This window comes from Phaenicophaeus curvirostris, chromosome 10 (assembly GCF_032191515.1).
Source record: "Phaenicophaeus curvirostris isolate KB17595 chromosome 10, BPBGC_Pcur_1.0, whole genome shotgun sequence".
Taxonomy (NCBI): domain Eukaryota; kingdom Metazoa; phylum Chordata; class Aves; order Cuculiformes; family Cuculidae; genus Phaenicophaeus; species Phaenicophaeus curvirostris.
The window spans coordinates 18,747,089-18,771,500 of NC_091401.1; the positions used below are offsets into that span (position 1 = coordinate 18,747,089).

General features: G+C 36.7%; 1 protein-coding gene across 4 annotated transcripts in view; it reads right to left on the reverse strand.

Moving 5' to 3' along the window:
- Positions 1 to 24,412, reverse strand: part of NAALADL2 (N-acetylated alpha-linked acidic dipeptidase like 2) — a 416,888-nt gene that overhangs the window by 189,369 nt on the left and 203,107 nt on the right. For all 4 annotated transcript variants that reach the window (XM_069864505.1, XM_069864506.1, XM_069864504.1 and 1 more), the window contains exon 3: positions 10,470 to 10,740. In XM_069864505.1, the coding sequence (XP_069720606.1) occupies positions 10,470 to 10,740 (271 nt within the window). The remainder of the gene's footprint in view (positions 1 to 10,469; positions 10,741 to 24,412) is intronic.

The following is a 24,412-nucleotide window of genomic DNA, read 5'->3' on the forward strand; positions in this document are numbered from 1 at the left end:
AGAAACTGCTTCTTTTTTGGAAAGGGCATCCTGCTAAATGACATCACAATAGAAAAGTTAGAAAAACGTTCACATTATCTGAAACACATGGGAAAGTCTGAAGAGATTCTGGAATCTGGACACTTGGGAGGAAGGAGGAATGTCAGGAAGGAGTAATCTGACCTGCCATCATATGACTGGTTTCACTGTTTAATGCAAATCTTTGCCACGACAGCAGCCCGTCCCAGAGCTCTGGAGCTGGATCTGAACAAAGCTTACCTCATCATCCACCACCTAGAATCCAGGTCAGCCTCTTTCACAGCAGTAGAGGAGCACTTAGTATTATCATAGTAATAGTGCTTTATGGTACAGTTTTCAATAAAAGCAGTTAGGGACATTATTACAGAACTATCGGTTACTATAGAAATCTGTACTCAATTCTTCCTCTTCACTCATTACAATCTCTCCTGCCCAGGATGTTGAATGATTAACAAAAAGAAACCAGAAACAGGGAGCTCAGTATGCACTCTCATAATTTTTAATTCAATCAGAAATTTCCCTAATGGTCCATCCTCCAATGTCAAGTGGTTCCTTCCTGAATTTTAACAAACACAAGAGAATAAATTCAATAGATGAGACAAAGAGAGTATAATGGTCACCATTAAAAATACTCATTACTTGTATCTTCTACTAAAGATGTTTCCTCCATATTTCTTTACTTGTCTTTACATTTTTTGTACTCACTTTACACACACTATACATTGTGAAGGAATTATCTTCATTGTAGAGAAAACTGAAAAATTATGAAAGTTTATTTCAGGCAGAGCAATTCTACAGGTCTTCAGACAGCAGCAATAAGATCATGAGGGAAAGATTTGAACTGAAAAAATCAGTCTTACCCATCAGATCTTAAGTCTAACACTGTCCATACTGATACAATTCCTTAATGTAGATTTTTAATTTTTGTCATCACATGATTGTAATGTTTTCTCTTAAGATGTAAGTGTTTTATAGGTAAAAGGACAAGATGGACAAAGAGACAATCTTTTGGGATAAAAATTAGGAGAATAATGCAATAACCCTTTGGACAGTAATATAATTTCTAGCTTCTCATACTATTAACACTTCATCCTCTATAATACTCTCCACGTAAAAATCACACTTGGCACACATTGACCTACAGTAAGAGGAAAATTTCTCCTGGATGGCAACACAAGAGGAGCCTTCTTGCATATTTATGCAGCTTTCCTCTCCTGTTGCTGAAACCGTTGCCAGACCTCTTCTATCCTTATTCACCTCTGTCTGCCCCTTGAAGACATCAGTGTGAAGCCATGAATTTTATCGGAGACAAGATTAACTCTATATGGTAACATAATTCAGCAGAAGGAAGATAAATTCCTTGAAGCAACTTCTTTCTCACACACACCTACTCCTGGGCCAGTCACAACATGGTGATTGATTAGTCACCTTCTCTTTGAACTGCAGAACACAGGAACATTGGAAATAATTACAAGAATAGATCTGATATATCTCACAATTAATTTATATTAAGGCCCTCTTAACGAATGAGATAAACACAGTAACTAATATTCATTACACAGGATGTTAGACCCAAGATTTTTTTTTTTTTAGTAAAAGAGACAGCATATGAGACAGCAAAAACTAGGAATGTCTAAGTCTTGAAAAAGGGAAGAACAACATATTTTCAGCTTTGTTTAGTTTGCACTGATTTTTTTTATTATTTATAAATGGAAACATCTCTCCAGGGATTGGAACTGGTGTGCACAGTCAGAAGTGCTGTATTTCCAGCCAGCTTAAAAGTGAATTTCCGAACAACAGCTTTTTCTCAAGATGTTTTAGTCCAGCCAGTGAACAAGCTCTGGCACTTTGACAGTTCACATACACACCCAATGCACTTCTGCCAATTGCACCTGGATACCAAGCATAGACTTGCCTATGATTAATACCCAGGTCTTTTTTATTGTTCTTTTTACATTTTTAAAATTCAGTTCTTATATATTTTTCCAACCAGCTATATCAGAGCTGCGCATTTTTTCATCCTGCTCTGAAAGGCTTTTAAAAGACATATGTTTCAAAGGTTTTTCACTGAGACAGACCTTCTTTACTTTTTGGTCTTTCTTACTATTAAGGCTTTGTGTCCAGATTTATAACATTCCTCAAAGCAGTCTCTAGAGAGGTTCATTCTTTGCTCTTTTGTATCAAAATTCGCCAACAAAGAAGTCAGACAAGGTGTTGAAATCTATCCTCACCAAATTATTCATATAATAGCAGCTTCATTCTCACCTAGTTTAGATTACTTTTAAACCTGTCATGTATGCTTTTTTATATTCTTTTTTTAGTATGAACTTATTTCTATTCTTTCAAAGTGGTCATCTCAGAAGACTATATTTGGACTTCATAAAACCATGTCCTAACACAGATAGGAAATCTTCAGACTTGTTTTGGATTTTCAATGCTATTTTCATTTCAAAATATTAAAGACTTTAACAACAAGGGAAAAAAAAGTACCCCATAGAAAAGCCAATATTATTATATCAGAAGAAATATTTTTTTAAGGTTTTGACAAAACGTTGTCCAATATTGACTGTAAAAGTTACACTGGTAGATACAGATAACTTCTAAGATAAAATGCATTGCTAAGGCTTTAACTGATAAGATTTACCACACTGCATCACAGATTAAAATAGTCACTTCTAATTCTTTTCAGCTGCCAGCTCTAATCTGCAAGAGACACCACCATTATTTAGACTTTTTCTCTATTTTCAAAAATAATCAAGTGCAGTATACCAGAAAAGTGGTGGTTTTCTTTTTTTCTTTTTCAACTTTGTTTTTTTACTACAGTGATTCTAATCCATATTCTCATGAATGACTGACTGATGCCTGGGACTGCTTGGGTCAGAATCTTATGGTCTCGCTCCCAGGTACAGGATATATAGACATGGTAAGACATAAACTGCCTACACCTACAGATGCCTTTGTATTGCTAGTGCTCTTAAAAGGTTTTAGGACTTGTTTCTCTTCCTTCAAAAATAAACTGAAAATGAGAACAAGCAATAGTTTAATCAATCATACTTTAGAGTAGCTGATAACTATCACAAAGCTGAATAATATTTTAACTAGTTCTTTATTGTTTATTCATAAAACTACAATTTTTTTAAACAACGAATTTATACAAGTAGTTTTAGGGACAAGGTTTGAGTATTATATAAACACAAAAATGTTTTGTTACTCTTCTCACTGTATCAGTTGAGGTAATTACTTATGCCTCTTTTCCCATCCTAGAAATTTTTAAAAAGCTGATACTTGCTTTATAGTCTCTCTGTTACAGGAAAATTTTATTTTGTTTTTAGTGTAAGCAAGATCCTCTCAAGGCAGTTTTAAACGTTCAAAATACTACAGAAATTTAAAATAAAAAGTTTGCTTAAATCCAAATCAAACGGCTCTCAGTAGAAGCCACTTTTTGCTTGGAATTCCTCCTCTGAGGAAGATATTGCCTTTGCAAAGTTAAACAGAAAAAACACAGGCATGTTGTTGGCAGATTCAAAATTACTAATAAGATGTAAAACAAATTACAGGGAGCCTATAAGACAGCATTACCCAAGGAAAATGTACCTTATGATTTGGCAGAAAGATTTCCACTTGACTTGGACTACCTTTGTATTCAGGTCTGCATCAAACAGCACTAACAAAAAATGGGCATGAAAGAAGAGTAACTGGTAGGTATCGACCCAGATATCTACTGAACTGCACAGATGATTGCGACTTGCCAGGTCTAAACTATACAATAAAATAATTAAAGAGAAAAATATTTATTGGACAGCACTTACTTAAGTTACTTCCACTTGTATTCTCCCACATTGACTACTTACAGACAAAATTAAATGCTGTTTAAAAATTATGTAATTCCCCTTGATTTAAAAACCAATTCTATTAAGTTCACTAATACTTGAATAAAACACTCAAATTCATTTCCCAAGTCCTCAGTGTTAGCACCCTTTAGTTTTTACCATGCAACTGGAATATAATTAATGTTTATGGTTCAACATTGCTCCCTCTCAAACATTGTACAGAGGCCTTACTGTAAAATGCCTTTAGTCATTATGTGCAATGGCATGGAAGTGCTCAGTGATCTGATATATCTGTAGATATCAAGACACCTCACGTTTGGGGTTGTTTGGCATTTCGAAGAAAAGATTTATTATTAATGAAATCATTAGTAAAATGTCGCTGCTGGTATCTTATTAGACAAACATTAATACAGTACTGAGTCACAGCTATAAAACAGTAAAGGGTTTTGCAGTCGTAGCCACTTGCATCTTTGAAACCCTGCTCTTCAATAATACAAAAATCTTGCAACAATATTAACCAGGCTTTCGTGCATGATGAAATACTATTAGTTTTTAGGGAACTGTACAACTTGATTTATGAATGAATCTGTGATATATGCCAAAAAACTGACAGGATGTTCAGCAGGACATCTCTTCAATCTTGACTGCAGTTTTAAATTATATAACCTTCACATTGCATTTCACTGCTTTCTATATGTAATTATAATGGAATGGCAGCTATGCTGTAGTTAATGTTGAATGTTGTTTTCTGTTTAAAGGTCAAGGCTATTTTAAAATCCATATTCTTAGTGAGATTGTCTTGAAAATTTGCTGTGCCTACTTGGTATGCAGAGCAGTGGTCTAAATTATGATTATTTGTGGAAAAGGTTTCTGAGAAACTCTCCTATAAATAAAAGATAAATAAAGCTCTAAAACATCTATATGTTACAAAAATTGCATGAGTCTTCTCATTTGTGTGTATGTGTTATTCAACCTATAGCCTTAACCATCTGCAAACACGATTTCAGTTGCTAGGGACTCATTTTAGCTAGTACATGTCTCTTCAGAGAAGAAATTTTAGAAAACGTTAATAAAGATAATAATGAACTAAACTGGCATGCCTAAAAGAATTAAATGTACGCATGTATGAAGATTCCCTCTAGCTTGATATTTTGCACCAATGTGTCATCAAAAATGACTGAAAGACTTAGGGAGAGATGCTGTGATTTTTTAATCTGAATTATATGCACTCTCTGCCTTTGGAATTTAAGATGTGCAAGTGAGCACGCTGCAGACGGCTCACTTGGAAATTTTGCCTAGGGATAAAAATAACCTAGGAAGATCTTAAAATTTTCCAAAACCAACCTGCTGACACCATCTTAATTCAGAAATATTGTTAAGGAAATTACCACTGATTAGCTAGAAGGAAGATAAAAGATAATAAGGGTGCTCTAATCACATTTCCAACACAATGAAACAGAATCAAATGAAAGCAAGCTGTCAGGTCAAGGATTTCCTGATGCATTGTCCCTCCAGAGGAGCTCATAACCTTTTGGTGCAGAGCTAGAAATATAGAGAGCTGCAAGTACTTTAAAGAAACAGTGCTGCAGTACTGTAAAGACCACGCAGAGATGGGAGGGGACCATAAGGCACACAAGTGGGGAGCCTGCAAGGAGTGGGAAGGATTAGAGGAGCAGGCAGTAGAAGAGAGGAAGACTTCCATCCTCCTGCAGAGTGAACCACAAGGAAAGAAGGGGGTAGATGGGGAGAGGAGACATCTCAGCACAGTCATAAGAAAACAGGGTATCTTGCAGTTAGCAAGTTCCCCTACTTGTGAAAGATGATCTGACAGCAATCTGAGTGCTGCTCCCATTATTCCCATCTTGCCAACATCGAAGAATTGTGGGAAGATCACTAAGTGAGCTTAACAGATGGGTTTGCTCTTCTTGTATTGCTTCAGGTTGCATTAATCTCTGTGGTGCGTTCTCATCTAGCTGAGAAAATGTCACCAAAACAAATGAACCAGAGCAGGCTAATATGCTATCACCAGATGCAGAGAATCTCTTCTGCATATCATAGATAGAGGCAAACAGTCGGAATTCTCACTTGTCTGCTCCCTGCAGCCCATCCAAAACTAAGCAAAAACATCACTGGCTGAGTTTGGAGTATAAATGGTTAAAATCAGAAGACACTTTGAACAGAGAAATGGGTAGAACCAGTCAGGGAATGTGGACAATGACAGGGAAGTAAAGCGATGTGGCAGAGGAGTCCAAGCAGTCAGGGAGCAGGGACAGAGGAGAGATCAAAGTACAAAGGAGACACACTTGGATGTTGGGAGAACTGCCTTGGAGATGGGGATGATTAATGTCTGTCCATGAAACCATCAAATCCATGCCAGCATAGGCATTCCCAGCTGTTTTTTCATCCTTCCCTGATTCCTGAATCAACAGGGTCCTTTCAGTGTATGAGGTCCAGGAAAGAAAAGTTATGTTTTGCTAGGCTTGCTGAGAGTATTCACAACGAAAAAAGGAAAAGAGGAAGGAACACCAAAGGAACTAATAGGGATCTGGTGCATTCAGCAGCCAATTATTCCTAAAGAGGCAGAGGAGTATAGTGTAACATGAGGCAATGCCCTATAACATAGGACACTAAGTATCTCTATTTAAAGTAATAAAGCAGATTTAGGATTGCCAGAAGTTTCTTAACACTTCCATAAAACAAAGAGTGAAAATAATTAAGGGGAAAGGAAGGTGAGAAAAACCTCAGATCACACAAATATAACAGCAGGAAATCAAGGAATACAAAGTAAATACAATCTTCATTTTACTTTAATTAGTCTGTCCTTTAATGTCCCCAAAGACCAACCATTACATCTGCTAAGATTTTCTCTTTACAGTTGCTAAAGAAACACGGAACAGAGCAGATAAATATTGCAAAACCAAAACTGAACAATTGTTTCTTCCTGATGCTTGCTGTACTTAGTGGGCCTGCTTTAAACCAACCGCCCAGATGAACCTAGTACCACCCCGACTTCTGCTGTGCTTCCGGCCAAGACGTATCCTTACTTACACTTTACTGCACTTGAGGGATCACCATTGTGCATCTTAACAGATGGGCTACAATATGCCGCTACACTGACACTACATACCAATATTGTGCTGCAAGTAGGATGCTGGATCTCTGGTTCACACACATCTCTCCTCAGCTCTCACTGTTCCCTATTCTCACTGATTGGGGCTCATCCCTCCAGTGCTCCGCAAGTGACAGCACACGCGGCCACTGCTGTCAGACCACAGTGTTCAGTGAAGTCAGGGAGCAGTGCATTCCGATTCATTACAGAACACTCACTGGCAGACTGGCTGATACCGTTTGACAACACATTTTGCTTTAAAGCATAAATTTAATGCAATGTAATTTCCCTTTATATATGTGCTATATTGGGCAGAGTGGCTTTCCTATTTTCATGAAGCAGACAAAAGGTTTAAACACTACAAAAGGTAGCTCATATTTAAGTTTTAATAAAAATATATTTCACATATGTCATTCTTTCATTAGACTGACCTAGTCTACGATATATTATTTACATAACTGCTGCAATATCTGTTTCAAAACCAACTAGACAGCTCTCTCCAAAACTGTAGGATGCCCTGCCTGACACTGATGGGTAAACAGTGTCATCTTTTCAGGGCCCGATGAATTACAGAGAAGTAGTAAAGTGCATCATCCATCACAATGGCACTAAGCAGGTTTTTGAAGTAGATTTCAGATCACAAATGCTCACATTTTTACTCACAAATGCTGTTAAGACTGTTACCAGAAAGCACAAATTGGACAGCTTATATACAATGGCCATATGATGAATGGACATGACAGGCGGTCAAAGAAAATGAGTCTTGCTATTCTACAAATAACCTCGTCAACACAAAAGTAGAGCTGTAGCTCTGCTGGTAGCCAGACTGCGCTAACTTAATGGTTTTATTTACTTGATCATCTAGCAAACTAAATATACAAATCAGATACAATGCAGCAGCAGCATCGAAGCAATATTTGCAATTCAACCTGATTATGTGACATACAATAGAAATTTTCTACTAAGTATGTGTCATGTTTGAAAGAAAATTATTCAGATTATGAGTAGATGTTAGAAGAATACCTTGCAGAAAAACCCTCATGATTTTTCAATCACAACCCACTGTGAGAGATGCAAAACACAACTTGTAGCTCCACTGCAAGCAATCAAGTCACCCTCTGATAGCTGAAAACAGCAACAGCCATCACCTGCTACTTATCATTTAATGTCTTTCTACTTCCATTAGTGTAGGATAAAGTCAAGGAGGTTAGATCACTATCAAGTTATCCATCGCCTAAACAAAATAGGAAATTTCGCTTTTAGGCAAAACTCTAGAACTAAGGATACTCTGGATAGACTTTCTGAACAATAAAAGAAAGTATCTAAAGTTTTGTGAGGGTGCTAGGTATCTCAAAGATGACCACAAAATTGTGCATGGACACTCATTCTTTGGCTCTAGTACAAACCTCAAGTTTTGCTAAAGCCAAGGTACCTCCCTAGTCATAAGTGCATACACAGCGTGTATGGTCCTTATTTCTGCAGAACTCAATCACAGATGAAACTGCTCTGACATGTAACTGGACGTGGTACACATGTTGCTGGTAATAACATCAATGATGTTTCCCAGAACACTGGATTTCCTTTAATCTGATGAATTTGTTAGCAGCATATTTATTTTCATGAAATAAGCCTCAAAGGCCACTACTGTGCTTTTATCTCATTACGTTTACTCTTACTAAGTTACAATGAGAAAATAATATTACATATTGAGTTTCTAAACAATAAATGAGAAGCCAAACCTATTCATTAGTGATTTCTACTTGCCTAGAAGAAAGTTAAAGAATACATCATGCATGTTATGACCTACCCTTCCCTACTTCATTTCACTTCTTAACAGTAAACTTGAACCTGAAGTGGTCAGGCTGACAGAGTCGCAGAATAGTGGCTGCATGGAGATAACAACCACAAGACTCAATATAGAAAGCAGGCACATAAGTGCACAAAACCAGGAGATGCAGAGAAGCCTCTTTCACAAAGAAGAACAAGAACTCCATCCCTTCTTTCCTCTGGAATAAATGGATTTCACTAAAAAATTTCAATGCTTTTAAGAAAGAGAAGCTGAAGCTTGTGGACTCCAGGATGAGGAATTTAAGGATCTGACTTTCTACCAGCTCTCATATTTCATAGAATCATGGAATGGTTTGAGTTGGAAGGGACCATTGAGGTCATCTAGTCCCAACACCACTGCCATGGGGCACCTTCCACTAGATCAGGTTGCTCAAAGGCTAATGCAGCCTGGCTTTGAACACCTCCAGTGATGGGGTATCCACAGCTTCTCTGTGCAACCTGTTCCCATTCCTCATCACCCTCACACCACACTTCTTTTGATGCAGCCTAGGACAGTTGGCTTTCTGGGCTGCAAGCACCCATGTTGAGTTTTTATCTACCAGCACTCCAAAGTCCTTCCCTTCAGGGCTACCAGACCCAGGTTCAACATTTAAAATTATATTAACAGTCCATCAATGAACTAGCCAGCATCATGCAACTTTCCCCATTTTGACTCATTAAAGATTTCCACGGTCCATTACCTGTTATCAATAAACATTATGCGCAAACGCAGTCACAACCAAAGGGAAAATTTGCATGCTACTTCTAGAAATTCAATAACTGCAATATACTACAAATATTTTAATATTCAAAAAAGTATAAATGTATTTTGGAAGAGATATCCTCCAAAGCCTTTCGCAATGTTTTCCTATATCTTTTAAACAATAAAGAAACCAAGATGGGAAAACCTCTGCATCATTGGTATAATAGACAATACTTTAAAAAGGAGAAAGACAACAGTTATGCAGTTAGCATTGAAATTGTGATTTTTATATTTCAGATATATTTCAGCTAGGGAAGTGAACAGGAATTATGACCCCTTTGTGCACCTCCAGTACATTTGGAAAGCAAATACAAGAAAGTAAACAGTGAAGACAGTAAAGAGGATAAAACAAGATAATCCAAGATCTTATTTCACCTGGCAAGTAGCAACTCCCAACAGGCAGGATCTTTTTGCTGACAATACTTCCTAACTAAAGCTACAGTAAGATAAAAATACAAATAAAGGTTTTCAAGAGGAAACAGAGAAGATGTGTCAACTGAGTTGCCTTAGAAGGAAGCATGTGAGATCCACAACCATAATTCAGGAGCTCCAGGTATTAGCCCAGCACTCCCACTGGTCTAGCTGTAGAAAGCCTCATCCTACCCTTACTACGGGAATCCCTCAAATCAGTAGCACCTACACATCAAGGATGAAATGTATCTCTAGACATAGCTTTCAGAATTTTACACCAAGATGCTAATTCATAAACTCAGATACTTGAAATGAAATGAAATCATATGAAGCATTCAGGTCTGACTATTTTTTAAGTTTCAATTGAGCCGGGCCCATCATATTTTACCTAAATATGTTTATTTTAAAGCTCAGCATTTCACCACGTGTACTTCACCAGCCAAGTTCAAGAAAAACTGATGTTTTCTAACTGTATTTCACCACAACTGACAGAGAGAAATGGTCATATTACCTCAAGTGTTCCTTTGGCAGAGTATGCTGCATACGAATGCAGGAGGTCTTTGCTATGAAGTGTTTTGGTCTCTCTGTTGCACTGTTGTCCACTAGGATAAAAACATTCACCGTTGTTTTTCAGAGTTACTGTGTTTGAAGAGGAGCTTGGTAGGTCAAGCAAAACAGAGTAATTTACCAGCTGGACATCTTCAAGGCCTTGGGAACTCCATTGAACCAGAATTTTCATTGCAATGTCTACATCATCTTCTCTAGAGAACTGTAACAAATCTCTGAAAAAAACCACATAAGTACACCCAGTTTTAGATTATTTCCCATCAAGATGCCTGTACCTTTATATAAATATCAGTCCATAATTTTATTCATTTTATACCATCAAACAAAAAATTCAACTTTCACTTTTTATCAAATAACTTCTTACCAGTTGTGATATAAAAATAACTGCTTTTTTGGAAATAAAAATAGGGAAAAAAGTAATTATAGTAAACATATCCAAATAAAACATAAGGAATCCTGCAGAAATTACCCCAATAATTGTTTAAAAATTCATCTCTTTGGTAGTGACCAAGTTTCTGATACAGCATCAGGTTAATCAACTATATGACGAATGCAAACTGAAGTAACATTCTAGGGACTTCAAGGAGAGTACAGTGCTGAATGGAACTGTTCCCTGAAAAGTTGTGCTAACTGCTTGAAAGTTTTCCTCAGATTTCCTACCTGCACTGAAGGATTACACTGAGCCAAGAGCTTGGCAAACATATGAAATGAGGCTGGAAATTGTTTTGGCAGTATCTACTGGATAGGTAAACTGAGACTTCAGATGGGCTGGTCTGGGCTTGCACCACTGTCCAACACCCGCGACCAGATGGGCCATAGGATGAAAATGGTGATGGCACTGAAGGACTGACCTCCTCCCCAGCAAATGCCAAAAGGTACCAGATGCAGATAGCATTTTTAGGGTACAGACGTGCTGAAGGGACAACTAAATGCTTACTCTACTTCGGTAGGCAAGCACTTATGTAAGCAAAGCATGAAGAACAACCGTCCAAAATGCAGTACAAAAAGCTTACAGAATGTTTGTGACACTGCCTGAAACTCTTGTTCACAACCTCCTCTTCACAAGAATACGAATTACATTCAGATGCTTCAGGGCCCTTAATAGAATCTTAAAAAATACCCTGGTTACTTTGCACACATCAAAAGCAATAGCTGAATAATGCACAGTCATTTCAAAATCATTAATGTAAGCAATAGGTTTTTGAGGATCCCAAAGTGCTTTACAGGCACCCCTGTGCTACTCAGAATCCAGCTGCAAAGCTGCAGGCAGGATGCTCCTGGCTGAAGGAAGGGCACTGCTTCCTTTGTGGTTTGCACTAAGCCCAGGGAGCACTCCACTGAAGAAAGCTTATGACCCAGAAAGCAAGCTCCCTTTCTCCACCCCAACAAAACTATCTTATAGTTCAGCAAATCTTTATTAAAAAAGAACATCTATTGCCTAGAACACATAAAAACCTTAAAAAGGCAAAAAATTAAGTTATAACACCTATTACAGACTAGAAACACATCAAACATTATATACTGCATTCAAATGCCTTCATCACATTATACAGATGAAATAATTATTCCAAGATACAAAGGATTTTAAAAACTATATTAGAAGTTTCCAATTTCATCTCCTATGCCTGCTAATGTAATCAGATAAACTCAGGCAGAAATACACAAAGTTTTTTGATTAACACAATCATTAACAGAATATCCCATTTCTCTCAGGAACGTTAATAGAACAAATAATTGCAAGAATTTATCCCAGGCCCATAAGGTTATGGCATATTTCAACAAGAAGTATTCCATTTCAATAAAAGGAATTAAATGTTAAAAGAGGAACATACAATAAGCAAATTTTTCCCTTAGTAAAAGAAGTGAGTTATTGTCCACTTCATAATGAAATCAGCATGTCTTTGAAACTTTTGAGACAACGTATTTGATTAAGTTAAAGAAATGATCACAGTCACAACTTACTCTGTAATTACTTTATACCATGCTAAAATCAAATTGCAGTTTATAAGCATACGCTATATTACAATAAATCAGCACATTTTAGACTACTCTGATAAATCTTATGAACACCATCACCACCAAGTTTTTATTATTTTTTTTGGTGACAATTTTTTACAAGGATTGATTTGCACTTGCCCTTGACATAATTCTGCTGACTGCATGGTTTAAAGTCAGAGGTAATCTAACTCATTATTTTTCTTACATACTAGTTGGATAACAAGTATAATATGTGAAAACAGTATTTCCAAAACCACATTCAGAAACACGTGAAGTTTGTTTGACAATCCACCCTGAAAAATCCCAACGCTTCACATGCACATCACAGTCCTTCTTTACTAATTGTCAGTTAACTTGCTTGTTAAAACTGCCAGGGTACTGAGATTCATTGTAGTAAGATTTAAGCAGTGGAAAGAAACAGGCCCTCAGGACGATTATGTTTCTCACTTTTGCAAGCAGCTGCACACTCAGTAGGAATCAATAGCAATGCAATTGCCAATTTACATTTACAATAGTGCCTTTAATAACGTCAGCCAAATTTTTGATTTCCTTACTCACATTTAAAAGATACTTTATTCAGCTACTTGTTCAGGTTCAGTCAACGGGAATAACCACAAAATTAATAGGCACATCTCAGTTGCTGTATACATGTGTAATTTATTGAAGTGGAACCACCATGGACTTAAGATTTGGTCTCAAGTTAGAATCAACATTGACAAATATAACAATAACAGCCTGAACAATATTGTGCCTTTATCAGATGCTCTCAAAGAGACTCCCAGAAGTTACTTTCTTTTACTTCCTAAAACAGATCAGATGTTGAATTAACACACAGAACGAAGTTCTTCTCATGAGTATTCTGCTCCATTCTCAGTTCCTCGATTGAAAAAAACCCAAAAAACCAAAAAAAAAACCAAAACCATAAAATTGCACTTAATACTTGGAAATCAGATTCCACTTAAATAAGATAATGTTTTCCAACATTGATATGATGATAAGATCAAAAAAATGTTTATGAAGAATTGTTCCCAGGCTTTCTGTGTAAACAAGACATCTAGTCTTATATTACTGCTCGATCAGCTAAAAGTCCTGGCCAGTGAAGAGCAGCAGCCCATTACTGTGGAAGGTTCAAAGTTCTAAAGCTATAAAAATAATTTGAAATAGGCTCAAGACACATCTGTAATAAAGCCAGGCTTTCTGCAGCCTCTGCAGCTTCAAAAGATCAATCTTTAACAGATGATTATTAAATATAAACGAAAGCATGTACACACTCCCAAAATACAGAAATTTCATTTTCAAATAGGTAACCCTGGGGAACATTGAGCTGAAGCAGCTTAATGGAAAGTCCTTTGCTATAATAGCACTTTTTAGGCTACAGCTTGCTGAAGAAGTCAAAAACGTATTGCAAGTAAGCCAGCTGCACACTGCTGGCAGTGCACTGGGATAACCTGAAATGCTGCTCAAAGGATACTGAAAAACTACAATATGCCACTCAAGCAACCAAAAGACAGAATAATTTAACTCTACAACACAATTCCTTATCAGACAATCCTATTAAACTGGTACAAAAACCTTCTGAAAACAAATCTAAAGCTGCAATAGGATTTTACAGGTTTAATTTTAAAAAATCTATAGGGACAACATTTTCCTTCATATATGAAGAACTTCATAAGTGTAGTTTGTTTGCTTGAAGATTTAATGTCTGTGCTACAATAAGAGCAGGAAATGGCCTACACTTCATGGCCTTATAAAAAAAAAATAATCTGAATCCCAGTTTTGCAGAGTTAAAAGTTTACATAATTTCCTTTTCCCCAAATTTTGACTGTAAATTTTTACTCTATTTTCTTCAAGCTCACAGAAATTGTGTATAAAGCAATTACTGGAATTTTAGGTAAGCACTAAGAACAAATAAGATTTTGGAATTGTTACGGGTTGATTTTTCAGCTCAGTAGTTTATTTCAAATTTTGGAAGTCACAATGCTTTCACCAGAAAACATTTTTTGTAAAGCTATGTGAGAACAAAGTGTTATCTTGGCTAATATGCTCTTTCGAACAGTAGCTGGTACCAGATAACCAAAAAGGAATGCAGGAAATACATCATATGGGGTTATTATAATTATAGGCTTCTGTACATACGTCTTTTTTTCCTACCCACAAACTTTGCCCAGGCTGAGCTTTGAAAATGCTTACATATGTTCAGGATTTCAGAACTCTTTTCAGTTCATTAACAGCTAAGATGTGGCAGTTTCAGCAGTGCCGGGCGAGGGCACAGGACTCGCACAGACCAACTGCTCAGCATACGTACAAGTATTTTCTACAGTTGCAGATATAGCATCCATTTGTATCCATTGCATACAGTGTGTACACACAACAAATTAAATGTGTTCAGGAAATGCCAGCTGCCCAAGCCACATCTGCTTAAATTTTAATTATATGTTCCTGTTAATTAGGGTGTTCAACTGGCTGGTCTCCAACCTGCCCAATCGGATTTGCCATGACCTGAATTGACTACCACAAATCTGCTGATTCCAAAATAAATAATAATAATAATAAAAAATAATAATATAGGATATATGATAATATAGGATAAATATTTATTGGGAGGCAAGAATATGTAAGAGAAACAATCTCAGGGTATAAACAGTTGACTACATGCAGCTTAGTGCAGAATAGGATCCAGAACCACATCAGGCTCTTCAGGTTCTGTTGCAAGACCTCCAGCAGCTGATCCAGAAAGCAGATCCGTGACATGTCCTTTGTCACATCTGCCATCACTTTCTATATTCTTTTGATATCCTAGGCATATTTTTAGCACTGGCATTTATATTAATTTTGTGGTAGTCATGCATCATGAGAAATTTGGTACTGCGCTTATTCTTGTCACACTGCAACCATAGAAATGATCAAAACTAATAGGTAAGTTTGCTTCCTAGATCATAAACAAAATAATACTGGCCTACTGCATGAAACCAATGGAAGCTCTGGTTAATATAACATCTGGACACTAGATATGGGTCAGTCACTATGTGGTATGATGCTACTTCTTCCATTTGCCGAGATTTTTTGGCCAGCCAGTCTCATCACCTGCAGTAGCCTCTCCATTGGAGATGGAGCTTTCATAGGAGGAAGGGTTTTTTTCCCAGCCCTACGCTGTCATCCAGTTTTGCTTAGTAGAAAAATTCATACATGGCTTATCAGAAGACAGTCATGAATGAACAGTCTGTCCTAAAGATAGGAAAGCTTCTTAGGTAACAACATACCTCTTTTGCTGCTAAAGGCAGCATTTAAAAGATCTGCATTTGTGTATCTCTACAAATGTCAAACAGTGCCTATGACATGGATATCCTGTTATTAACATAAGGAGTATAACTTATGACAGATTTATTTTTCACAGACACAGAATAAATGTAAGTGATGAAACCACAAAACGCATGTACTATCAGATAACAGAACATTGTCTCTAGATTTGGTTGCACTGTTCTTTGGCATAAAAAAACCTTTGAAACTTTTTTTAAAGCATTATGTGAACTATGTTGTTTGGGTATTTTTGATAAAAAAGATACTTGAGTCTCCTATTTAGGAAATTATACAATAAGCAGGCACAATAGTGCTTTTAAACAAAGCCTCATAGCATCTTTATACTATGTTTAGGTCCACCCAGGTATTAGACTTTCACAGCGGTACCTGACCAAATGTACCCTCTACTATAGTGGTATAATTATATGCACAATAACTTCAGGCCAAAACTCTCATTTTCCTGAGAAGATCAGTGTTGAGGAACACCCTTAGATCACAGCCCACGCTACCTTCCAAGCTTATCTATTTTGTTTCCTTTTCTTTTCCCCACCCCCCCCGCCATCACCACAGGACTACTAAGCATATTGCTGCTACTCACCGTATCAGACAGCCAAATGCCTTTCGTATTTTCTAAATAAAACTAATGGGGATTGTTCAAATCTCACTTGCCAAGATCAGGATGCAAGCCAAACTTGCATTCAAGGCAGATGGTGGGAGGCATTGAAAAATTACTAATTCTCTCAGTCTGAGATTCCAAAGTTTTTTAGAAAACAAACAACTCATTTTTCCTGTACACTTAACATTGCTAAGTCATAAACTGGCCATAGGTGAGCTTTCCAAAGCTTTCCAAGGGATTTGGATGTCGGTTACAATGACATCTAGCCAACATCCAAATCTTCTAAATACTTCAGAACATCAGAATGCCAATATGAGTTTCAACAAGGGTCTATCAAATGATTGCCCAGAAGAGTGTAAAAACAGGGCAAGCAGACACAAAATCCCTCAACTACTCTTCTAGTCTATTTTAAGCTTAGAAAATTTTTGAAAAAAATCTATAGCTCCGAATACTGGTGACTTCTAAGAGAGTATTCACCTAATGTTTCAGAAATGACATACCATTCTAAGCTGGAAAAGATTCTTTCAGATCTCTTTATTTAACAAATAACAATTTTCCAGTTATGAAATCTTTTGCTGTGGAAACAAACACAAATGGTAAAACATGGTTCCTTGCCCGTTCTATCATCAGAGACAGACAAAAACCATAATAGTATTTTAAAATAATGTTAATGTAACAGTATGCTCTACATGTTTACTCAAAGTTCAAGAGTCTGTCATATTTTAATGGTCTACTAATGTAAAACTACTGATCTTATTATTAATAGAAATGGAAAATTGTTGAAAACTGTTACTGAATGGTGTCACTGCAGCAACTGAAGCAGTCACATGACTTATGAGTTAATCTAATGACTTAGTCTCTGTCACAACACAGAGTATGTGGCCAAATCCACCAACAAATCATCAACTGACGTTTGCAGAAATCATCTCAATGAACCCAAGGCATCACAGTTTCGAAAGGTAAATACTTGCCAACAAGCAAGCCATTTGCAAACACATCAAGTTCAAAAAAGAAGTTCAGTACACAGAATCATAGAACGGATTGGGTTGGAAAGGACCTTAAAGATCATTTAAAGCCAACCTCCCTGCCACGGGCATGGTCATCTGCCACTGGATCAGGTTGCTCAAAGCCTCATTCAACTACGTAGAAATTATGTGAGTCTATATCTGTTCTGAATGCTTTTACTCTAAATTTCAGTAATTCCTGATATTATAAAATCACAATTTCAGAATCAACTGCAGGTATAAATTGTAGCCAGCTCAAGGAAGATTCTTGATTAATTCTTCCATATACATTTTTTTGAAGCAATATAATGAAAACTCTCAGTATTTCATGAATCTGCAGCACCTGCAAGTGTCAGTCATAAAACTCCCTCATCTAAGGGCCACAAAATGTTGCACATGTGCACTAGCACTGGAATCCAGAAATTACTGGGCAAAGAACTGAAGAGTTTAGTTAATTCAGGTTCTTTGTAAGTCAGCCAATAATACTTAGAACTTATGCAAAATATGTTACCTGAGTGGTAAATTTGATAGACATTGTTTTGAATACTAAGATTTTCATAAATAAACACCTATTTAAAACAATTTTTATTACCAGTATGGAAAATAAAAATGGCAAAACATCAACATTATCACTGCACTTTATGAATGAATTGGCTTATCAACAGAGCACAAAAGTGCAGTGAAATGGATTAGCCAAAGAAAAGGTTGTTTAAATATGTTCATTTGCAATGGACTATGAGCATGTGTAATCAGCTGCAGTTCAGCTGTCACACAACTTGTTAAATTACTGCTTTTTGATCACTTACAATCACATAGGCAATATCTGAAAGTCAGTTAACTTTGATATTAAAGCAGATGCCTAAGGTATGAAAACCACAAGACTCTGGAATTTTTTAGAAAATGTTCAGTATAAGCAAGTCACTCATTGGAAGACTACCTAATCTACCAAATTGACTACCTAGTAAATGACAGAGATAGGAACATAAACCAGATTGCCTGTTTCACACTCATGGGCTTCAGTTACCAAAGCATCCTATGCTTATTTAAAACAATCCTTTTTATTAATTTTTTAAAAAATCAATTTATTATTAATGATTATTTTTATTATTATGTTTTTTAAAAAAATCCATTTCTCCACTTTGCGTGATTATCCACTGTAGAGACAGATGAGAAAGTCATTGAGCATTTCTCCCCCATCATTCTGGAGATGTATTTAAAAAAAAAAAAAAAGTGGTAATCACTAACCATTTTTAGAATAATGAACCACAGAAACCCTAATATGGAGAACGACAGCTCCAGATCCTTTAACAAGCTATTTTTCAAATCCCAAAGACTGTTAATTCCAGATGCCAAAGGAGGAGAGAGAGGAGATACCTTTTACATAATATACTTAGCACAAAAGAAGTCATTGCCTTTTGTTTCTAAGAGGGTTTAGGTGAAAGGCTCTCCTTTTATGAAAGCAAGAAAATCTTGCCTCTTCCTAACATTGAGCTCTCTGTCTTCATATCCTAAACCACAAAAAGGACTGATTAACTCCTTCATACTTTTTTTCTTTTAATGCAGTAAACTCTTGTCAAGAGATGAACTGACTGTAAGAAATGTTCTTTAAAAATATATACGGAATGGATATACCAACATGAAAAATCTGTTGTTTTTTTTTTTTATAAATCAAGCTCTTCTTTGCAAAAGGATTTATCTAAATGACGTGATTTTCTCTCAAAATCAAGATGATCGCCATCACTGTTTTTTCTTATTAACTTCCATAGCTGCTAAGTTTTAGTCACAAAAGGCAGGTTTCCCTCTCTGGTTAACAGGATGGCTTATGTGAGTAACACCACAATATATATCTATCCATCACACAATTTCATCTAAAGTATTTTAAATAAACCCGTACTATGTCTGAAGATACACTAGCACTCCGTGTGACTTTCTATACCTTTATTTTGGACATACAAGAATATTTCAGTCTGTTTAAATACAACAAAGGGAATAAATTTACTTTAGAATGTACAGGTCTAATTATTTAACAAAGGGATTTACTACTATTTTCTTCTATTGCAAGAAAAGAACCAAGTTTCAAGCTCCAAAAACGTGCCCTGCATTTTCCAACAGCTTATGATGCCGAGGACAACAGATGCTGCAGCTGAAGGACAGTAAAAAGACAGTCTCCCACCTTGAAAGTGTTTGTATGTAACTCCACATTCACAGGCAGAGCACTGACCCAGCAAAACTTCACAATGATATAATCTTCTTTTCTTCCCAGACCATGGGGAATATGTCAGTGTCTCAATAAAATGTGCCCAGCTGCATAATCAAGTCCAAGCGGTACCTTTTACTGTCGGAGACAATTACGTTTACTTATAGCAAGAGCCCATTTCTGTACGTATGTGAATAGCAGTGGATGTTTCACAAACATTTTCCTATATAGCAAATCTCTTCATAAAAGAAAACAACAAACAAACAAACCTTGAAACCTTGCTTTTTATATAGAAAATCTGCTGATCAAAAAAAAACCCCAATCTGTCCAAGTGGCAGTATTTCATTCCTTTCAATTCCCAGTCATTAGGTTACACTGCAAACTGAAAAGCAATTAGATTGAATGCTGGGTGTTATTCTGGTGGCACTGGACATCTTATTTGAACTCTGTGATTTAACTTTTGAATAATATTCCAGTTTCCAAAGGACAATGAGGAATTAGGAGGGCATGCTAACCTAAAATCCTAGAAAAACTTAGCAATGCTTAGAAAAGCTACCTATTATTTGAAGATTTAGTATTATTTGGAATTAGCTAAATCCCAAAATAAATGTTTAATTTTTTAAATTAAAAAGAAGGTAAAACCTTCATTTTATCTCATGAATCTCATTAAGTTAACCCTATATGCAGAAAAGCCCAAGACAGCCACAAGACAATACCATATAACCTTTCTGTTACCAGCCTCATTTTCTTATCAGTATTTTCAATTACTGGTGCAATTCTAACAGAGAGAATTCAATCTGATATGTCAGTTTAGATGTTTTACAAAAATATTTAAAAGTTCAGTCTGGTGTATTACTTAAAATGAAAACTGCAGATTAAAAAAAGGGAGAAAGGATACAATGCTATTTATGCAAGGAAAATGTTACTATGAATGTCATATCGCATGGCTTAGTTCAGATCTCACCAGCTGAACTGCATTTCAGCTGAATTTCTTTTTATCTGAAAATACTGACATCTTTGAACTGACCCTTCAGTTCTAATATACAACCAAAGAAATCAACGCTGATAACCAAAACAGCATCCTGAAGTTGTTTATGCCACACTGCAAATCAAATTGCTCATGGATATACAAAATGTTCTTTCCAAAGAAGCAAGTGCAAAATCTTATAAAGAGAGGCTTGGAAGAGACCACAGGAGATCATTTGGTTCAAGGCAGGTTCAGCTCACCCAACTGCCATTGCAGGCAGATGTTTTCCTGCCCTGTTCCAAATATAGAAACTCCTTGTCCATCCTAAGCAATCACCACATGTACTGCTGCATTTGATCTTGTCCTGATCTTGCATTTGATCCTCAGTCTTTCCATCCATTTCCTCTCAGCTCTTGCTTCTGAAATCTCCCATTGCCCTCCCTGATCTCTTCTGGCCCTATTCCAGCATGTCCCCATGCCTCTTGAAACTTAGTTCCAACAAATGGACCCTGTGATTATGCCACTTGCACTGAAAATGAATGATTAGTATCCAGTTATAGTTTGCCTCTATAATATTTAATTATTATTCCTCTGCTGCCCTTGATTCTGTTTTCATCTCTGTACCTCTTCAGTAAGTTCGCCAAGTCCTTTAGCTTTGTTGACCTCTTCATTTCATCACTCATTTGCTGCCAAGAAGGAATGGTCCTGAACGCATCTTTATGTACTGTATAAAATAAGTCAAAGCACTGAGAATCCAGTGCTAAGAAGGGACACCCCACCCCTGTCCCCAAATCCAATAAAACCCAAACAGCTCCCACATAACTAACTAAGCTGCAGTGGAAGTGTTCCAGAGTCGTGCAGTCTCTCTCACACCAGACTTCATCGTACACCAGTATGTGCAGAGAGCAACCTGGCCTGGCCAGAGCTGGATATTCTCATTGAAGTGAGTCCTCTCCAAACATGAAGTGGACTCTGACGCAAAAAGTAAATTTTACAAGGATTTAAACTAGAATGATAAATTTTTGAAAGTAGGCAAAACTCAAAAGTATTTGCTTGCTGAGTTCTAAGCCTCTATCAATCTTGAGTCTGGAGCTGTTTTGAGATTTGGCTTTCAAAGTCACCACTCTGTTTGCAAAGTGAGTCCTGCCAGTTTGCTCTTAGACCAGCCAATTTGCAGTCACTCTCTGTTGCAACAACATGCACAGTCCACTTCAGGTCTTCTTAAAAAAAGCCCTTTCTTTCACTTCTAAGGCTGACCTACCCACTTCACCTCCTCCCAGCAGCCTCTGTGCCACAAAATCCAAATCAGTTGCTCTATGAAGTCCCCAGTAAACTGCATCCTCAAGGGGAAAGTTGCAATGGTTAGGCAGGCATACAGGGCAAAACACTCATCACAGTGTAGAGTCTTCTAGAACTGTAACAGGTAACGGACTGTACCTGTATCTCCCTTAAGCTTTTTTGTATGCAACATTCTCTCCTCTCAGTTTGCAAACCCAAAAGTGTAACTCACTCCCAAAACCATCTATTTACTCATGCTTTCTTGTCTGCTCTAGCCTCCCCTCAGACTTCTGACCCTTCTTTATCCGAAAATAAAATAAACCATGCAAAGTCTCCTAGGAACAGTGGGTGGTGGTTTCATGAAGTAATACTAAAACAGTCTAATTCATTCTCTGCCTCTCTTATGATCAAACTAAAATTTCAAAACCCATTTTTAAGCAAATAAAGCACAAAAAAAAAAAAGACAAAAAAAAGACAAAACCAGCAGCTATATGCAGATGTTCAGGAGCTGGAACATACTTTAATGTGCAATCACCTGAATTGCTTACTGCAAGTACAAATGGGCTATTGTAGTTGAGGATGTTTCAACCTGAAGGCCAGAGGGGGGTGGCTGTTGCTAGGCAGTAAAGACGAAAGTGCTCTATTCCAAAGCTGCAGTATCAATTAAATCTTGGCGGGGGGGGGGGGGGGGGGGGGGAAGAAAAGCAGAATCATTACACATCAATGGTAATTTTGGGTACATTTCCTTGTCTTTCTTCCTGCAAAGATATTATAAGTCTGAGTCTGGGCTCTCTCTTAATGTGGTGTTAAGGAAGCTGCAAACAGAGACAAGGGCACAGAACAGGATTCAGAAACACAGCGGCAGTGCAGGTTTTCACTGTTTATGCACATACAGAACTTTGTCCTGTATCTACATGGCAGAAAATAAAAATATTGGCATCGTCATCCTGCACTGCTTCTTACATCTACTATGAAGACAAAGCGACCTATTAAGCTACCTGCTAGCTGGAGGAATTCTGGGATGCAGTTTATTTCTTGTTAACATGGCATGAACACTTATATTCTTGGTACCATGGACTATGCAGGCACAACATTTCATTCCAAGTTTCTTAAAAATCTGTGACATTAACACATATGACATTCGCTGACATATAAAAAGGATAAATATCAAAATGGAAAAACTAGTAAGAGGTTGGAAGTCTAGATACATCACACAAGCTCAACCATATAGAGCAGCTTCAGATTTTTTTTTATCTAGGGGGAAAAAAAAGTAAAACCATAGCTTTAGCAGCATATCTATAGTCAAAAACATATAAAAAGACAAAAAAAAAAGTAAAAATGGGCAATTATAACTATACCTGAAGCAATAACCATTAAACACATTTATCTGTAAAGTCTGTGGTTTTGAGAAAGCAAAAATAAATTGAATTGAGCTTACGGGAAATGTTCAGAAAACAAGTCTACCTTTCTTTGTAAATATGGGAAGACAGTAACAGTTTCACTGCTGTCTAATGTGAAAAGAGCCCATTCTTCAGCTTCTTCCTCTGCCCACCCACAAATGGTTCAGACTAACAGCCCATATTGCTGCACATTCACTGGGGCTTTCACTGAAAACAGAATTCTGCTAAAGACAGAAAAACATGACAGTGAAAGACTCAATTCATATACATTTATTCCTCAGAGCAACACACTAATGGCAAGTAACAAATCTTGCACCCATCTATTTTAATAAACTGATTTAAATTATACAAGTGCAAATACATATGCAGACGTTATTTTAAAGCATTTTTCTGTTTAATGCAAAATCATTGGAGGGTTTTACTTCTCTGTATTTTCTGACAGTTGAAAGCATGCCCACAAGCAGTTTCCATAACTCCACAGCCAGAAAGCAGCAACACGTCACCCCCACACAAACTGCAAACCCCCTCAACCCTAATTATTATAAAACCATAGCCAAGAAATCACCTTTTAAACAAAAATATATACATCTAGATTTAGATCAACTCCTCCAATTTCTCCCAGGGCAGAAATAAAGAAAATTAAGATAGAGTTTATTTATTCCTGAATTTTTGCTTAATAAAGTTACTTTTAATAAAAACTTCTCTTTAAGTACAAGCAACTATTACTATGATACCTAAGCAATTCAGGGCACGTTAGAAGGCAAGAATGAGTAGGAACACTACATTACTGCGTGCCTGGCTACTGAAGAAAATAATGATCTGGAAATGCATGCAATACTGAGTCAAACAAATTGTGGATTTTATTCAATCTGATCACCAATTAAAATAAATATCATATTTGGTTAAACTTAGAAATTCACTTTATCCAAAATCTTTGTAACACAGAACACAAGGGAAGATGCTAAGCATATTTTCAGTGAAGTTAATAGTTTTGTCAACAAAATACAATATTAGCAGTAATGTTAATGTAAGCAGTATCTTCTAAAGTGCCTAAAGGATTTAGGAAAGCAAAAAGACTTAAGCCTCTATTTTGAATTGCATGTGGGAGCATCTTTTCTACATACTGTTTC